The 19619-nt window shown below is 46.7% G+C and overlaps 3 protein-coding genes across 4 annotated transcripts in view; 1 reads left to right on the top strand and 2 right to left on the bottom strand.

Moving 5' to 3' along the window:
* The window catches only part of LOC135258571 (adenosine deaminase 2-A-like), a 230085-nt gene that overhangs the window by 114334 nt on the left and 96132 nt on the right, over positions 1–19619 (bottom strand). The gene's annotated exons all lie outside the window — the stretch shown is intronic.
* On the bottom strand, positions 521–13353 carry ferry3 (FERRY endosomal RAB5 effector complex subunit 3). Its single transcript, XM_064342893.1, has 13 exons — positions 13176–13353; positions 12605–12750; positions 10955–11136; positions 10574–10673; positions 10270–10391; positions 9102–9208; positions 8714–8911; positions 8113–8241; positions 6687–6758; positions 6341–6543; positions 4164–4221; positions 3823–3890; positions 521–1697 (listed from the first exon to the last, which is right to left on the bottom strand). Exons 1-13 carry the CDS (start codon positions 13351–13353, stop codon positions 1605–1607), a joined length of 1656 nt encoding a protein of 551 aa, XP_064198963.1. The 3' UTR covers positions 521–1604.
* rad51ap1 (RAD51 associated protein 1) lies at positions 13259–19095 on the top strand. Of its 2 annotated transcripts, none has more exons than XM_064342895.1 (9): positions 13259–13399; positions 14979–15025; positions 15305–15434; positions 16204–16310; positions 16716–16802; positions 16977–17126; positions 17485–17673; positions 17856–17993; positions 18101–19095. In XM_064342895.1, coding segments are annotated over exons 1-9 (978 nt in total). In that variant the 5' UTR covers positions 13259–13397; the 3' UTR covers positions 18229–19095. The 2 variants fall into 2 exon arrangements, with proteins under 2 accessions (XP_064198965.1, XP_064198964.1); XM_064342894.1 differs by lacking the exon at positions 13259–13399 and adding an exon at positions 14210–14537.

Consider the following 19619-nt stretch of genomic DNA (forward strand, 5'->3'; position numbering starts at 1 on the left):
GGAATGACCTTGTCAAAGAAAAGACTTAAACCCATTGAAAATCTGTGGTATGACCTAAAAACTGCTGTCCATCTAACTTGGCAGAGTAAAGGGTATATTTGCAAGGAGGAATTTGCGAAAACAATGTGCAAAGCTAATACAGACAGCTAATACTAATACAGAGAAATCTCAGAGCCATAATGGCTGCCAATGGCCTATCTACAAAGTACTGACTCTGGGGGGTGGGGGTGAATACTTTAATAAAGGAGAATTGTCTTTCTTTCTTAATGTTAAATAAAAAAATACGTTTTGCATCATAAATGTGTTTATTGTGTTGATAAAGGGGGAAAAATTTAAATGCCACAAAATCATAAGGTGTACAAAGAAAAATGTGAAAAAAATTCAAGGGGAGTGAATACTTTTGGAAGGCACTGCATTCTAATCCTACCAATTGGGGCTTTGTCTGAACAGAATGTGCTGTTTAGCTGTTTTGTGCTGTTTTGACCAGAGAAAGAAATATGAACAAACCCCACACAAGATGTTCATAAGCATTACATGTTTTATAAATACCTATGGCAACCAGAAGAAATAGGGTGTGGTCAGTCACCATTCACATCAAATACGGCTACACCACAAAATAGCAAATTAGACCACACAACATAGTTCACCCTATAATATTTTGTAATTAGAATACATGGTTATGCAGTGCTTATTTACACATATGTACAGTAGGACCCTTCAAACCAAACTGAATTTATCCATGGGAAATGTGATACAATACGCAGAAAGGATAATGACTGTTTGGTTCCAGTTTAATTAAGCATTATTTCAAGAACTATTCTGTCCCACCACTTGCACATTCAGGTTTATGGCACAAATATTTCACTTCAGCAAACTTTTAAAAAATTCAAGAAACTCAGAAGCAGCACGAAGAAACGTTCAGACGCCAAGAGGAACATGACTAGACAATTGCCCAAAACTGCAACAACTGTGTCCAGCTCTGTTGAGAATACTGCGCTCTGGTGGACGAAAAGGGGAATGTTAATCCTACAGTACTGGTCAAGTAAGTAATGCACTGCAATGCAGCAGAGACACTAGCGTGGTTGTGGTTTCTGCATCAGGAAAAAATTAGCCTTTTTACCAAGAATTTGCACGTTATGGTCAACATACAGGTGGAGTAGCAACACGGGACAGGGCTCTAGTGAACGGATCAACCAGATTACTTTAGAAGGTTCAGTGCAAAGTTGAGAAAAGTTTTTTTGTCTAAAAAAAGACTCCGCACGCATGTGCTAGCGAGAAGACTTCCCACTGCAGAACTGAGAAAGCCTCTGCATTGCAGATAGTTTCCTCCCTCGTGGAACTGTAAATGCCCGGACAGCCGCACAGCGGGCGCTGTGGCGAAGGCGTTAATAAGGGGGGGGGGGGGTGGGCGGGCAGGCGTGAGGAAACGCGCTCAGAGATGCGAGGTACACCCACGAAAGCTTCCGCGCAGCTCGTGAGCGCAGACGCAGACGCAGTCGTCGTAACAGGACCCCCCCCCGATGCAGGAGCCGCCGAACGCCCCCGTCTTACGCGAGCGTTTCCCCCCCCCATCGGTCGGGGTCTTCGGGGCGGGGCCCGCCGCATCAGCGCTTGGAGGTCAGCGTGAGGGTGGAGGACACGCGGAAGATCTGAGGCAGCATGGTGCTCAGCTGGTAGAACATCTCCTCGGAGATACTCTGCGGGAAGAACAAGCAGAAACGGTCGGCTCGCTGCGTACCCGATACAGCAGAAACCCCGCCGCTCGGGTCAGGACCAGTACAGCTCCGAGCAACACCCTTTCTACCTCATCAAGGGCGATATTTAAATATATACTTTACAGCTAAAACAAAATGACAACAACAGAAAGATGCAAAAAATATGACAACATCACAGTGGTTATAGTCATCAACTGACATACATTTTAGACCATCTAGTCATGGGCTTGTCAGTTGACCTGGCTATGAGTGACATATAAATAACCAAATGCATCGATAGGACACCTGAATACAGATATGATCTGCAAGCTCAGATGCAGCATTAACAAAGGAGGCCCAGGTTCGGTGTAATCTCCCTACTGTGGGTTCAGAGTGAAATTAACTGGGCTGCACCACAGGTTAGCACACAAGCAGACCCCCCAATAAGCATCTGATTATTGGAGTGACCCATAAAGCTCTCAGACAGCGCGTATATTTAGATGTGCGTGCCTGGCCGAGGTGCGGAAAAGGAACGCCGTTTCTGCGCTGCTATTTTGAAAGGTGTCGGAGTGTAAGGCCAGCCGCCCGGAACAGGGAGGCAGCCCTTTGATGCTTTTTTATCACCTGAGCCTGTCAGCGGGCTCGGCCGCGGACTGGCAGGCTAGCGCCACGCCCCACGCCTCGCGCTGCCAACACATCACCCAGCCCCTGAGAGCTGCCATGCCCATCAAGATAAACCCGGCGTGGGTGAGTGTGACTGAGTGTGTGTGAGTGTATGAGAGTGTGTGTGTGTGTGTGTGTGTGTGTGTGTGTGAGTGCACATGTGTGGATGGGAGTGCGTGTGTGAGTGTGTGTGTGTGTGGGTGAGTGAGTGTGAGTGAGTGAGTGTGTGTGTGTGTGGGTGAGTGAGTGTGAGTGTGTGTGTGCACGTGTAAAAGAATGAAACTCCTTTCACAGTAAAGTGCATAGCAGTGAGAATCTGGGGCAGCAGTTTGCTGCAGTGCTAACAAAAGGCTGCAGGTCTTAGTCACTCAGTCTGGCTTAGTCACTGCAGTTGTACCTTAAGAAGGGCTACCGTACCTCAATATCTGAAGTAAGCATTCAGCTCTGATTAAGGAAATATTTTTTAAATATATAAATAAAATATCTGTGAACCTAGGTCAGCTCTGTCAAGAACCACCCAGAAACTAAGGGACTTGGGATTTATATTAAACAATCAATTACAGCCAATCTGCACCAATAAGTAACTACTGTCTCAACCCTAACATGAAAACACCACACATACTTTAAGTTAAAATTCACAAAATAGGAGTTTCGAAAGTGCAGAGATATTAAATAAGTTATGAGGGGGATAGAAAAAGCTTGTTACAGGGATTTGCAGGACAGCTGAGTTTGTGAATCTGGGGATGCTGTTAAAAAGAGAAAAAAAAATCTGTGAGAGAAATAAACAGAAAATATATGAGAGGGTGATTCCCTCTCCCATCATAAGTTTCAATCTAAACCCAGAAGCAGCCGAACAGACCCATCTGTAATGGTTAGATGTTGCACATACAGAAGTGTTTACTCTAAAGCACAGAGCTGCAATCTGAAAACTGACCACTGTTCCCTGCTCACCATAAGGACTGAAGTGACAAAACTATTACTGTATATATATATCTGTACCTGCCTGCTTTAAACACTATAGAATGAGCCTGTTGTTGGAAAGGAGATGGTCTGTCTGTATTCAAAGAAATGGCACAGAGTCTGGTGTTCCAAACACACCAACAGTAATTCCAGGTTGCCGCGGGGACGGAAATAGCATTTCCGTACACAGCAGACTGAACTAATTCAGGTTTATATGAGGAACAGGCTAATGCATTAAGTCATGCGGAGAGGCAGCTACAGTACCAACAGGCAAGCACACAAACCTGCCGCTAGTAAGACTCGGAATGGCTCCACCCTGCTGTTCAATGGGAGCGCTACTTCTATCGCTGTTGCTGTGTCATCCTGTCTCCTTGACGACGCAGGTCGCCCTGAGCACAGCGATGCTGCTGCTCTTTGAGGACAGATGACACAATGCTGGAGTCAGCTCTAACAGGGGCGGGCACTGCAGACCACTGCGGCCACGCAGCGTCACGTGACCCCTCACCTGCGGAACCAGGAACTGGACCGTCCGCGAGATGCCTCCGTCCCAGGACGCCATTTCCATCATGAAGCCTGTCGGGGAAGACGAAACTGACGGTCAGTACCGTTATTATGCTTGCTGTCTCTCTTTGTCATTGTCTCTCACTCAGTCTGTCACTCACTCCCCCCCCCCCACGCACACACGCATGTCCTGTATTTCCACTGACTGGCAAAACATCGGTCCCCGGACCAGCTCTGAATTTGGTTTGCCGATTGGAAAAAATGTCAGCACAGACCCACAAATGACCCACGGGTGATGGAAGAGCACAAAGATACATTCTGCCGTTTTCGCTCTCTCCCACTCACCTTTCACGCATTTGAAGACCAGCTCGGCTCTCTTCAGGCACCAGGGTATGGTCATCTCCTGTGGGGCAGAGGAGGGGGGGGGGAAACGGTGTGCTCGTGAGCCACTGCAGTGCGTTGCCAAACCCTTCCACCCCCCCCCCCCCCCCAACTCAGCGCCTATTTTTCTCCGCTGATTCACTTCCCCGGCAATCAGCAATTAGCCCCCCGCCCGGACGAGTGCGCGCGCATAAACGCTCGCCAAAAAAGCTTCCAAAACGGAGGCACGGGAGAAAAAAAACAAAGTTCCGGAACAGTAATCAAGCTCCCCGCGGTTCCTGGGCCTACACGGGGCCTCGGCGAGGGCTGGTCACCGTGGTTTCGCGGCGGTTGGAAACCGTTCTGGCCAATAGAAACCCGAGCCCCGGGCCACTCGAGCGCTGAAACAACACTCCCCACCGCTCCTCAGCTTTAGAACCGGATTTCCGAAACTCAGCTCAGTCTATATACAGCAAAGACATGTATATAATCAATTCAGAGTGCATACCGTGGTCAGGTATATAATCTGTCTCCTACCGGCGGTGTTCATATATGGACTCAAAACAGGAAGCACAAATGTACAGCCGTTAAACCACAAGCAAAAAATAAAATACAAATTGGTTTGAAGGCAGAGCTCAAAAAATGTTGTTCTTTTTATGCCCATTTTCTCTGCTTCGTCCATGTCTGTCACAACTCTGACTTTTAAACTGAATGAAATTAGAATATAAATGACTGCAGTTTAACATAAGCTTCTATTCACTTCATCTGAACCCACCAGGGTAATCTTGCTCCCTTTCAAAATGACTAATTCCTCATTACATGAACAGCCTCTCAAACAGTTTGATATTTTCCGTTAGTTGTTGTCGTCGGTGTTGACCTTTAAATGGATAAACGGAGCTCAGTGTTTGTGGTTCCCAGCTGCCTGAGCAGAGTGCGCATTGTTATAAACAGTCTTCCTCTGAGAAAGGAGCGCTCCGCATGCTAGCTGGTGGAGCCTTCCAGGCCCAAGTGGCTTCCATCGAGCGCTGGCCTGTTTAGAAAGCGCTGCATTGTGGGAATGCCCAAACGAACGAACGCCGCCAAGGCCGACGCTGACCCTCCGTCTCGCCGTGCTCCTGAATAACCTTGCTGTGAATCATGGGAAAAGTATGACCAGGCTGAAGCAAACAGGACAGCGACTGGCCACTGACGCTACGTTATTCCTCCACCTCTACCTGAATAAACTACGTAATGGACTACGTAGTAAAAACAACAAGGGCTGAGTGTACGAAAGTATTGCGTACGTTACGGGGTAATACGTAATTTGTAAACAAATAAATACATAGATTCCAACTGGTCTGCAACGCAAGAGGTCGAGAGATGCAAAGCGAGTCTGCTCAGACTCAGCGGTGGGTCTATTTGGGCAGCTTCCTGTTGCCGTAGCCACTGTTTAACTAAAGGGAGGGCTGCCTTTCAATCCACTGCATCATAAACCCGACACATTAATGGCCGGAGTTTATGTTCTAATTTCCTCTCAATCACAATGTTCTCGTCTCTCTATCACTCATCCAACCGCAGCCGGAGGAGCCGGCCAGCTGATCAGCTCCTCTGACATCAGCGCGCTCTCAGAGCACGGCCCCCTGGGAGGGAAGCGGTGCGCAGCGCGGTTAAACTTTAAAACGGGACGACCCTGTGATTCATTAGCACATCAAAGCCCCCGTCTCCTCGCAGCCTGCAGTAACCACAACGGCTTTACGGAAATGAGACATTAAGTCCCCCTTTTGCCCTCTGTTGCGTCTGACACGCCACGTAAATTACCAGACGGGTGTTCCTAGACGACTGGTCACCTGGCTGACTACCCGAGTGACCTCGCTCAGATGCACTCAGTATCGTCTGAATAAATGCAACAATGACGACGCAAACGGCAAAAAAAAATCACCGACGCCTAAACCGACAGCCAAGCCCCGCCTCTTTCGCGAAGGAGGAAATGTGTTCGCGGGCCAGCGTTCGCACCCAAGCGCACGTGCGTAGCGCGTCTGTTCATCCGGAGAGCCGCTAACAGCGCAGGGATGTGAGCAACACTCGTAGCGCGTAGCGGTTTCAGCCGGCGCAGGTTCTGCTAGGTGAGCGTAGCCCGCCGGCGCTACGCTAGCTGGCGCGCTGTCGCGAGTGCCGTCTCTCACCTCCGACATGTCGTGCACCAGCAGCAGGGGGATGGTGATGGTGGTGACGTCGTGGGTGCAGCAGACCTTGAGGATGTTGCGCAGGCCCATGATGGCGGGGTCGCGGGCGGTGATGTTGCCCAGCCGCACGTTGTCGTCCACGCAGAGGTGGAAGACCACGTGCACCTCGGACAGGTTGGAGTGCCGGGTGATGTAGAACTCGCCTGCCGAGCGGAAAAAAAAGGGGCCGTCACTGACAAGGCCGCCGTGTCGTATCCGCGCGACGTCAAACTCCAGACGTTTCAGAGTGGCTCAGAAATGCAGGTCAGAGCAGGAGCAAGGCGATGCTGTTTTTAGCGCTTCTTGCCTGGTAAGATGTTCGAGGGATTCCTCTCAAGGTTTTTGGCCTTATCCTCACCGGCTCCGTTTCTGGGGACCTCTGTAAGTGTGTAAAAAAAAACAAAAAAAAACACAGTCAACAGCCATTCCGGTGCAATTACAACCTTTCCCTTTTTCTTTTTTTTCTTTTTAATCTTTGAGGACGGAAGTAACAGCGACGCCCGTGAAAGGAACGGCCATATAAGGCCCAGGAGGCCCCACGCCGGAATGTTCCGCGCCGCGGCGGGGAGAGAAGAGCCTCCTCGTGCGCGGAGCGGGCCACGATAAGAATCGTGTTGGCGGTTTCGCGACGCGCGCAGACAATCACATCCAAAAACACGCCTCGCCCCCGCCGACCACATCCGCGGCTCCCGGTTTGGGCACGGCGTGGCTGACATCACCGCTGCCTCTGCTCCCGGGCCTGGGTAAACAAACACGGCCCCGCCGGGGCCACGGGGCCCGTTTTGCTTCAGCGACCGCGACCTCCTCCACGGGGCTGCACGTTACTGCTTCCGCCCGCCTCTCTTATTTTCACATGGAGCCTGCGTCCCGCTATAAAGACCTTCCTGTCTTCAGCCCGTTAGTGCGCTTAGCGCGAAGTCTCGTGGGGGGGACACGGCCGACCGCGCGCGAGCACAGCGGAGAGGACCCCCCCCGAGGGGCCGACGGCCGCACGGCGGTCAGCACGCACAGTCCGCCACACGGCCGCACTCACACCTACCCTCACAAATTCACTAAAGTCAATCGCAGCCGCCTAACGTCGGTTATTTCAGATTTGCGTTAGCATGCAGGCAGACGCTTAGCATGGTGTCAACGGAACGCCACCATCGGGGCTTAACTTACAGACAGCTGGCTGCAGCTGCACCACTGGCAGAAACCACCAGGGCTGAACTCGGTTAAGCTGAGCGGACGGCGTGCGACAGAGCAGAGAGAAAAAGAGGGAAGGATGAATGGCAGGGGGAATGAATGGCTGAGGAGGCAGGGGCCGATATTTTGGTCTGTGCCTGTGGGCAGCACTGTGGGAAAGGGTGGAACATGCGGCCGTGGGCCCCCCCAGCTCGGCGGCCACTAATTCCCCCTCCGCACTCCAAGGCCCAGTCAAAACTCTAACTGCCCCCCCACCCACCCACCCACTCTGGGGCCCAGTCAAAACTCTCATGTCCCTCCCCACTCTGGGGCCCAGTCAAAACTCTCATGTCCCTCCCCATTCTGAGGCCCAGTCCCTCCCCAACTCCGGGGGCCACTTGGAACAGTAATGGCTCCTCACATCCTGCACCTCTGCCGGGACTCCTGCTCCGTGGACCAGCCCGGCAAATGACAGCCCTCCACAGGAAGCGTCTCCTTCCGCAGGCAGAGGAGGCAGAGCAGGGGCACATGTGCGGTGTGCGTGGGCGGGCCGAGGACCTGTCACTCACCGGGCTGCTCCCTCTGCTTGCTGTTCCTCTGTGCCCGGCCGTACAGCACCACCTGCTGGACCATCTCCAGCTGCTCCTCCAGCCGCGGGAAGTGGAAGTCTGTGCACTCCTTGGACACGGTGGCAAAATCTGGGTGGGGGGAGAGGTGAAGACAGGGCTAATAAAAAGGACATTAGTTACTTATATTGCAAAAGCACATAACAGCTTGGATATGTATGAATGTATGTACTTATTTATTAAATTATTTTTGAACACTATGTTTATAGTATTAATAAATTTACTAAATACATTTTATATACATACTATATACTCAAATTATACATATACATATATATAAAATTTGAGTTCAGTCAATACGAAGCTTTGTCTCTAGTCCATAGATAATCGGTGAGCCTAGACGAGCTAAATGGAAAATCTTGGCTCAGCACTGTGTATCCTCCTGTCCTTACAACACACTACGGGCACACCCAGGTATGGGTACATAAGGTACTGAAGTTCTGTAGTTTTACTGAGAGAGGGAGAACAGCCTGTAAAAGAAGCCGTTTAACGGGACTCTGATGGGTGGTGACGCCGCGGCCGTGCCCTGGCAGGCCCCTCCCACCTCTCTTGATGCCCCTGTAGGAGTTGACGCGGTTGTCCACCAGCAGCACCAGGCCGCAGAGGGAGGAGGAGTAGAGCGAGAGCGCCGTCTGCAGCCGCCGCAGCTTCACCCCGCCGCTGCCGTGGCGACGGTGCTTGCAGAAGTCCAGCACGTCGGCCCGGACCAGCCGCAGGTTGTGCATGGTCTTCAGCTGCGCGCCTGCGTCCCGGGACGCCACCGACGGGGGGGGGAGGGGCGGGGGGAATCAAAAACGCACACATAAACACGACGCAACTCATTTCACATTTCACTCCAAAGGTCACACCCGGTTTAAGGGAGTATTAATCCCGCGGCTGTCGTTAGGGTTTATTTTTACTCTGGCCGCTGCGTTTCCACGGAGATGCGGTACCTAAGTGGATGGTGAAGCTCTCCTCCAGCTGTCGCTGCTCCTCGAAGCGTCTGTCGCCCGACTCCTGGGGCTCCGTCAGCTGGCTGGGCTGCACCTTGATCTCCTCGCTGAGGGAAACACATCTCATCATTCTCAACTAAACGCAGCCTTCATTCGCCCAGGACGGGAAATGGGCTAACTGAGCACCCCTTTCCTTTCCACAGTCACAACATGGTGAAATCTCATTAGGGGGCCAATGGGAGGGTGAGTGCAAGAGATTGTGTTGCCTGTCAGCTGTAAGGGGAGATAATTAGGTTGCCAGATTGAGCGATCCGGGGCATCGACACCCAATTCTTTCCGTGAGTGCCATGGGACCTCGAATGCCTGCAGTGAGCAGGGGTTTCAAGGTTTAAGTCCCATCCAGAAAAAGCAAGACGTCTCCTGGAGCCCCATGTTGCCATGTTACGGACACAGAGAAGACTGCACCCTACTGATGAAGCAACGGCAGGAGCAACCTCCTTTTTCCACGTCTCCCATCCAACAGCAAACCAACCTCAGAAATAAACCCTTACAGATTCAAATAACAGGCAGGCGTAAGCTGCAGGGTGGGCCTGCACAACTGCCGACAAAATGGCAGCATCCTCAGCCTCTTCCCCTATTCAAATGCCAAGGACGAACGCACTGTGACCTTTTTATTTCCTCAGAAGATGGCAAAAGTCAAAATCAAAGCCTGCACAGCTCATTTTAGGAGAGCTGCAGTGTTAGCAGATTTTCACCCCACGATGTCTGCAGGCTTTCTTTCAGTCGAAGCCTCTAACCACCTGACTCAACTGACCGTTATCTTGATTTAACCAATTTCGCTTCTGTCCCAGATTTGAAGTGTTAGGGCTTTTTTCAGTAAACCTGCTGAATTGCACTCATCACAGAGAGCTACACAGCTTTCCTGACACGTACATGCATGCACGCACACATGCAAACACACACACACACACACACACACACACACTCTCTGTCTCTCGCACACACACACTTGCGTTCTCTCTCTCAGATAGACATATACGCACACACACACACACTCTCTCCCCCTCTCTTTCTCTCTTACCTCTCACACACAAACACACACACTCACTCACTCACCCTCACGCACACACACACACAACCTACAACGTACTGAGAACCATGGACCTACTTTATTTTACTGTTGTTGGGGTTCTGCAGGTCCTCGTGCAGTTTGATCACCCACTCCTGATACTCCTGCTTCTGGATACCAGTCACCTGCTTGAGCTCGTTGGCCCATTTATTCTCCAACACCTGGGCACACACAGAAAACGGGCAGTCAGATCACAGAGGAACAACCAGTGGCAGACCATGCAGATGCACATTCACTTTAAAGTGCCTAATGTTGTTCATCTGCTATCTGTGGAGGCCAGTGAAACAGGAGACTCTGAAACAGGCCATCCGTGCACCGCGTTAACCTTCGCCCTGCTGGTTACCTGCTGGGCAGCAAAGTGCTGTGATGCCATGACGTTCACATCCTGGTCGCTCACGGTATTTCCCAGCTCCTGCATCACTTTGTCCATTTCCACCACCTGTCTGAACAACACCGGAAAAGCGTAAGACATGCCTTCAGAAAAGACGTGGTCCGAACCTTCTCATTCCCGCTGTTCTCTGTTCCACCCGTTTCTTGGGCAAATAATCACATCACACTTCATGTCACTTCATTTAAAGATCATATAAGAGCATGATTAATGAAAGTGGATAGACTGAACAGAGAATCAGCCTTTAATGTTGCACACAAACTAAACCCAACACCAGCACAGAGTACACAGTAGTGGTTGCAGGCACTTTGGTCTGTTAGTCGTTTGCACACAAACCTCTCCTGGTGTTTCTTCAGCTCCATGTCGCGCTCGCTGATGAGCTCGGAGATGCTCAGGAAGTAGTTGTGCTCCAGGTTGAGCAGGGTGTCGGAGGCCGGCGAGTGGATCAGCTCGTGGTAGACGTCCGCAAAGTCCTCGTCCCAGCTGGCCTCCTCAGGCCTGGCGTGCTCCAGGGTGGTCTGTGTCATTCACAGTCACAGTCAGACTCATTTCACCTCATCTCAAGCACAGGCGACAGAACATTAAACAAACTATAATCACACATTCAGAACTGAATAGTGATTTAAAAAACATGTAAGGGTACAAAATAGGCAGCAGAGTACTATAATGGGTAAGGAACTAGCCTGGCAACCTAAAGACCACAGATTCGCCATTTTAAAAATAAATAAATAAATACATAAATAAACAAGAAATAAATTGAGCAAATCCCTCTGGATATGAGCATCTGCTAAATGCTAGTAATGCAATATGATTTTTAAAGAACACTCCAGATAGAATTCAATATTTTACTCTTAGGATGGGTAGATAATAACAGATCAAAACAGAAATGAGCCAATTAAAGAATGGTAGTTTAACTGACAGGCTGCCTATTCAGGTATGCTTGTCATTGTTGGACTGCAGTGCAGATCAGCAAAATCAGTCTAAAGGGCGAACAGAAAGATGACAAACAGGATATGACATATTGAAATGAGAAGGATGACATTGGATCACGAGAGGAAGGCTATAAAACAAAATACAGAAGGGATTTAGATTTAATGGGCCAGGAAAATCTGCTCAATTCAACTAGAATGACACGTATATGCAAATGGGGCAAGAGGATCTGCACTGAATATAATGTGGACAAGACTGCCGACAAGAGGAAACCGTCTGAAGGGCGATGGCCAGAAAAAATGCCCAAAGAATGAGCCAGAAGAAGGAAAATAATCTTGCCATAAAAGGTGGAGCCAAATTCTGACCTTTGCCTACAGAAAAAAATATTTAATATCTGAGAAGGCATCAACCTCCCCTATTCAGGGTCCAGGAGTCTTTAGGTGACTAAGATGAATATGATGGATGATATAAAATGCTTTTGAGTCCCTTTATATAAACTGGATGGCTTCCATGTGTACCTATGTGCCACTGCAGTAAATGTTAACGTCTATCTTGTATGTACTGTATACATGACCCAACATCGCTTTTAAGGTATGGAGAGAGGTTTTGGGCGGGGGGGGCTAGACCGTGCATTCCTTTTATAAGTGTCAGAGTAACTGACAGCAGATTTTAAACTCCAGTAGTCTGAATGGAGAACACAGATGATCGGGCGGAAAAGCAAAGGATATTCTGTTTCAAACTATTATTTTTTCACTGTTTTAACATGTACTATTTTGTCCTTTCAAAACTTACATCCAATTAAAATGGATCCTTCTCCCTATCTCTGCAGTATCCCACTCACTCCACACCCCCATCTGCTGGGTGCAGGGTGTACTGGATGAGAAAGACAGTGACGAGACTGAAAATTTTCATTGTTTGTGACCATGAGGGTCAGACGTTACTGACTCAGCCAACATTAATGGACAAAATGGTGGCTTTTTCCCCAGTTGCATCTGAAGCAACCATGCATATTGGCTTGCAAACTTTCCCTTCTATTTCAGGTTACTGTGTACCTACTTCAGAGTAGGCTCGGGCCCAAGCATTTGCGAGCTGGTCAGTGTCCACTTCTCCCTTTGAGAGTCTCTGCAAGGCTAACTCTGCATCTCTGTCATAATCCTGAATCGTTTCTCTCTCAATGAAGCTGCTAAGGGCACTCTTCAGGTCTAGAGAGAAATACACCACATTAGCACTGGCATTAGCACTGGTTAAAAGATACCATGTTGAACAAACAAGCTTATTACACTCATCAATCAATGCAATCTTTGGTTTTGTGGAGTAGAGGACATACAATACATGTCTGTAAAAATAATACAGGATTGAAAATCATGGATACTCATTTATGATTGCAAAATAAATATTGCAAGATATAAGGAGAAAAATATAATTATAGCAGGGTTAGCACGCGCACAAATGTCTGGCTATATGTGCTTAGAAGCTCTTTAAATATATGCTATCCAAATTCACTCACTGATTTGACTGTTTATTTCACCGTCATAAAATAAATTATCAAACAGTCCCTGTTCACACAATACTTGCTCCTGCCACGTTGCAGATGCCCATCTTAATATTTTTTTTTATAAAACCTCACCATTTTCAATGAAGCATGGCATTTTGTGAAGAAGCATCAGCCTCCCGTGGAGGTCGCTGACGTTTTCCTGCATGGGGAATTGCAGCGGAACAGTCAGGGCGTAGCGCTGCTTCCCGGCTGTGAACTCGAACAAAAACTCCTTTTCGGTGGTGTTTAGTTTGCCTTTGTTTCTCTTCATTTTCTCTTATTCTGAGCTGGGAAGACAAGCAACAGAATATAATTATGTGAGTGCTAAAACCACCGAGCAATTAAACATATGTTGTTTTATTTCAACTGCGTGGTAGAAAGATTCTAAATATAACTTGACACATTCTGGCAGCGTTCTGGTTTTTACTGAAATTATTTAGCTATGATGATATGAGATTCAACTAAGCAATTTAACTATCGAGCGAAAATCCGACTGATATCGATCTTGTGAAAAAGCACCCCGCCCAAGGTTCCATTCGAATCCAGAACTTAATGATCATACTGCTACGTACAGAGCAAATGACTTAGCTAGCTACCAAGCAGCAGTATTTTATTCTGGATAGCTCAGTATCTATATAGCCTGCTTGCTAAGACAGCTGTATACAACTGGCAGTTGTCTTCTAAAAAAAATCAGGTTAGCTAGCTAGTTAGCAAGTATATGCTGGATAGATAACCTGAAGCGAATTGACGAGCATACATTTCCATCAGATATGAAACCGGGTATTCAGGAACACGTTCTTTAACACATCTCACCTTAATTGGTATAACGGTAGCTTAGTTTATGGTCCACTATGTTTTTATTTTTCTTAACTGTTAGCCATATGCATCACTTGACTTTCCCCTATCAGCTGACTGCTGGTTGTGATAACTGTTCTTTCAGAAAACCAGATTCGATATTTTAGCATAGCATGTTAAAATGTAGTTACACGCTGCCGTTTGATAGCAAATTAATAACAATAACTTTAAATATATATAATTAAAAAAAATATAAACACATTTACCGCCTATTATAGAAAACGTTATAAATCTGTCGGGAAACGATTCCTGAATTCGAATCCAAAGATGAATATGCCTAGTTCATTTTCAGGCGGGATGACGGTCTGTCAGAAGACCAAAACAGTGGTTATGTAGCTAGTTAATTTTAACAGTTTTTATTTTTCTGACAAATTATCCTGCCAGTTTCTTGTTGTAGCACATTTTAGCACGATTTTTATTTTAAATGTTATTTTGTTTTGTGCTTTTTCATTGATCTTTCAATGAAAAGCATTCACATGGAAAATAAAGCATGCTAACGTTAGCTATCGGGATAAAATAAGATGCATTTGTGATCGTTTCCTCTTTTGGCTTTACGTTAGTTGACCTTATAAAATATATTGAAATGGACCGGCCTTCAAGGTGCGTATATGTTAACCCCTGTCGATCGGTGTGAACAAGCTTATCCTAATTTACTACACAGTTGATGTCCTAACTAGACATCCTATTTGAAAATGTAACTAGCGTTTAATATTATATTTTTAACTTATATTTTTACATAGATAGCGCAGCAGAAAATTATATTGTTTCAATGAATTGTTACATCATATAGTTTAGATAGTCCTTTTTGCAATGCTATTATTGAGCTTAATTGTACATTAATTTAGCTGGAGTAATAATACGCCTATAACAGCCTGCCTATTAGCTGTAGTGTGGTAATTGGCTAGCTAGCTATTTTAATTGCGAGAAATAAAGTCACAATTAAGCCTGCTTTTTTGTGGCGGAAACGGGCTTACATAGGCGACGACTTGCTCTGCATCATTGACCTGATGTCATTTCTTTGTTGTTGTTGGTTTTTTGCAGGAGTAAGAAGCTGGTAAATTATTCTGACGTTCAAGAATTTGATGACGGTAGGTGCATGCATAGCCTACATGCTACTCAGATCTTAGAAAGTACAGTACATCATATTAGTTCCCTATTACACAATAAGGCAAATAAGATTATATAAAAGTGGTAGAATGGGGGGTTCCAACTGGACATGTATTTCTTATGTATTGTTTTAATACTGAAGTCTGAATAGGATGAAAATTATTTTATATAGCTTTTTTCTTAAATGACGACTGTTTTGTTGTTTCAGTTTAGATGGTGCTTCTCAGTGCTTCTGACTGTTTTTGATTTTGTTGCATTAGATGAAGATTTTGCTTGTGTAAAAGCACCTCCCAACAAAAAGGCCAGAGTGTCTGGGAAGGAGCCGGAGCTGAAGAGTTCAAAACCAGCGAGTAAGAGTGCAAGCCAGGAGTCCAGAAACTGTAAGGAAAGGTAGCTACCCATCGGCCTGCTTGTTTTGGGGGCTCTTTCATGAGGCCTGAATATTATTTTCAGTTTAGACTTGATAAATAGCGGCTTTGTTTGCATACAGTTGTTATCAGACTTAAACACGACCTCTGAGTTTAATGTGAATTCAATTGATGAGTTCAGCAGACACTGTAATGCAACAAAAAATATCCTCCCTTGTTATTACATTAGATTGAAGCTGTCACTGTATTGGGTTGCTGCCAAGCAGTCTTTACCTGTGGATGTCAGTTCATTTCTAGAAGGATCATCTGTTGGTGTTATGCCTCATCCTGAGCCTTTCACTATGCCACTTCACCTGTGCTCCTCTACAAATTCAGTCACATGGTGCAACGCAGTGCAGTGGAACATTAGCAGGCCTGAGTGTAGTAGTTCAGGTTTGCTGGAAGTTGGCTTGTGTCACTTGTTACTCACCCCCTCGATACCCGGGACGTGTAGCTGAGTGTGCTTTCTGACTAGTGCAGTGCCACAGCATAACCTGTTAGGCTTTAATATTGGACGAGGGTAATTCAGTCTGGACTGGAATGCAGTGTAGCGTCTTTGCGTGTACTTTTGAATTCCAAATGCTGCATTTGTTCTCTCAAAATGTATTTTTGATTCACCATTCAAAGTGGTGGCCTTTGGAAGGATGCTGGAATGTGTGGTGTCTGTCACTGACAGTCCTCCAAAACGAGGACTTCTATAAATGAACATCATGCAACACTGAACAACTCTGAACATGCCTCGTCTCTGCCAGATTATCTTTGGATGACAAACTCTATGACAGAGATTTAGAAGCAGCCCTTACATTGTCTATGCTCAAGACCCCAGAGGCAGTAGCGGAACTGTCACCCAATGACAAAGGTCAGCACTGTGTTTTTACCCATTGATATTACACTGTAAAAAGTCTGCTGTTATTCTGGGCTCTATTATGCTGCTGTATATCACCTATGGGAGAGTGGGGCTTTGGGAGCTCTAAAAATGGTTTAACTGACATGTGTTACCAGTTATTGACTGAGCTGAATCAACCATGTGTTTCCCTATGGAGAGTCAAGTCTTAGAATGGTTCTAAAAATGCAGTGATTAACAGTATATGGTAGCTTCACCCATTATGTGTTTCACAAAGCTTTACTCTCTCCCCTCACTATTGAATATCATTTTATAGCTCTATGTTAAGGTCAATGACAGGACAATGTGTGGACCTCAGGTAAAAGGATCAAATTTTCCTTAAAAATGAACTTTTTTTGTATTTCTGGACTTTTTGTGAAGGTGGAAAGGACCATCCCCTCTCAGAAGCCCAAGCTGTGTCTCCATCGCTTTTGCTCTCAAACTGCAGCGTGGACGCCAACCTCTTGGGTAAATGCGGTGCATAGATTTTAGTGCTGCTGCACATTCTGAAGTGTCATGCCTTGTCACGCATGCTGAGATTCCTTTCAGTTGACGTTCAGTAATGCAGCTGAAGTAGAAATCCAAGGGGATATGGCATTTCCCCTGTCCGATTAGTAAAGGGGCTTCTTTCTCCTCCCACAGGCCTGGATAAGATCACGGGTGAGTGTGGTTCCCCTAGCGCCCCCTCCAGGCCAAGGCAGGCCGCCTCCAAGGCTGCGGAGCACCAGAGGCACGTGCAGCAGGAGGAGAGGGGCAGAACAGATGAGGACTACCAGCCCACCTGCACACCAGGTATGCTGCATCAGCACTCAGCATCACAAAGCGAGGTGCTGGCCCGAAAATATGCCCGCTCTCTCAGTACTTCTGTTGTCACTGCCACTTCTCCTCAAATGAAAATTTCTCTGGGTTGTGAACGAGACTGAGGAGCAATTTAATGTGTGTGTGCGCGTGCACGCACCTTTTAGTGTGGACATTTTTACACAGCTCATTTTTCATAGCATTTTATGATATGAAAGGTGCTATATGAATAAAGTTTATTATTATTATTGTTATTGTTATTGTTATATTTTGTGTTTGTGTGTTGTGCCCTTGCGACTCGTGTTGGCTCCACTGCAGCAGCGCTAACGCGGCGGCTCGATTTGAAATGCAGATTCCGAGAGCGATGCGGATTTCAGCGGCGAGGAGGAAAGTGACGACGACGAATTCACTGTGAAGAAAGCGGAGAAGAAGAAACCGAAAAAGGCAGAGAAACCAAAGAAGGAGAAAATGGCCGGGCCACCAGCCCTAAAGAAGGACAAGAAGCCGTCTAAATCCCTTAAATCCAAGATACAAGCTGCAGGTATTTTTTTAAGGGTCAAACTGAATGATGTTACAGCCCAGCCCAGACAAATTTCTGCAGGCAAACTGAATATTTAAACTGCACTTTAGTCCCTTAACACTAAGTGTGGCCAGGTTACCTCTCCATTTCCTGTGTTTTTAGTATCTTTGTGTCTTTTCACCTACACCTCGCCCCCACACCAGCATCTCCTGTAAGACGTAGGCCGTCAGATGTCGTGCCTGTGTCCGTTACAAAGAAGCCAGCTTCAAGTCCCCCGGTGTCCAGACCTGCAGTCTCTCTCAGTCCAGCAGGGGGCAGACTGCCTAAGTGGAACCCTCCAGGTATATCTGCATTTATTCATTCAAACCCATTCAGATGAAAAGGTGGCTCAAGCACAATACTTGGTCTCTTTCTTATGATTAATTTGGCCTCTTTTTTTCCTCACCAGCTCAAATTGGAAGGAGTCCCGGCACCTCACAGAGTGTCCAGGGGAAGTCTCCGGGGCAAGGGCTGCGTTTGGGGCTGTCCCGCCTGGCCCGGATCAAGCCCCTGCACCCTAGTGCTGCGGGACACTGACCCCCGAACTCTGTGAAAAACAGTGTGTGCACACTGGCCACTTTTTTATTTTGTCTGTTTTTAAAAAAGTCATTATTTCTCTGTAATGCTGGATGTATTTATTGAACAGTAGATTGGCATAGCCTATGATCTTCTGCTGCCTGTGAACTGTTTGAACAACCTTAGCACCAGCATCAGTGGGAACCTCATATTATTTTAGCTGTAGTGCTGCTGCTACATTTGGTTGCAGCGATGCATTTCATTCAGTAAACGTTTCAGTAATTTCTCAGAATACTCTCAGTCTACTAAGGAAGCTATTTTTTTTTTTAGCATTTTTGCCCTAAATTGCACCAGAAATTTCATTAAAATTTTACAACGGTGCACTAGCTCCCCCTGCTGGATGGCTCCGTGGCCGTGATTGAAGTCTCCCGAATCGGGCCGTACTAACAAAACATCTGAGTGGGGGGTGCTGTTCTATACCAGGTTTCCCCTGTCTGTATCATAATCCTATGAATTATGTGATAACAGGTGAATCTTTATCTTCTTCAGAAGTCATCTATGGGAAGAAGACATTTTGGAACAGGTTAGTTTTGGAATGGAAAGCTCTTGCTGATGATAAGGCTTCTGCCATAGAGTGTACGATGGAGGTCAGGTTCTAGACTTACAGGCAAGCATTTGAAATGCACAAACATGCATGCACGCTAAATACTTGTCACATGTCCTAAAACATTTGTATTTTACAAGAATTCTTTATGCTGAATAATATTTTACCAATAGCTTTTGCTGACTTTTTATTTTGTGTGTGTATGGTTAGCAAAATTGTAAATTTGTACATAGAAATGTAATAAATTCTCTACCTTGGAATAAAAGCTTCAAGTCTTCAAGTCATTTTTTTTTTTACATTTTATCTGTACTGATTTCCCGGCACTTACAGTTTTTCTGAAATCCATGGTTTTATTCTTGGTGATGGAGGAGGGTGCTGCATTTAAAAGACAGCGTGCCAATTAAATGTTAAGAGGACAGGTGTCTTAAAAGTATAGTGACACAAGACAGTCAGTTTTGAGCAGTCATAAAATTTTATCATTGAGGAAATTCCTCACTGACAGGCTTTCGAAAGGTGCACCCAGCTGTCTCCTCATAATTGTGTCCAGCTGAGTGGCGTTGTGAAGTGCTTCACAGTCTGGTTGAAATCCTGGTAGTGCCAGTGTCAGCTGTTGCCTGGCATTCTATGCCAGGAGCCCCATTGGACAACAGTTTGCCACAGTGTGGCCCGTGGGAGCGGCCTTAGTGAGTGGCTCTGTCCACGTGTTATTCCCCCCATCTCGTCACTTAGCAGGGACTCCTGCGGTCTGCCTGCATCTGGTGCAGTGACAGCATGGCTGAGCTTTTCAGTTTCAGAGAAAGAAGCAACG

This window comes from Anguilla rostrata, chromosome 7, assembly GCF_018555375.3.
Source record: "Anguilla rostrata isolate EN2019 chromosome 7, ASM1855537v3, whole genome shotgun sequence".
Taxonomy (NCBI): Eukaryota; Metazoa; Chordata; class Actinopteri; order Anguilliformes; family Anguillidae; genus Anguilla; species Anguilla rostrata.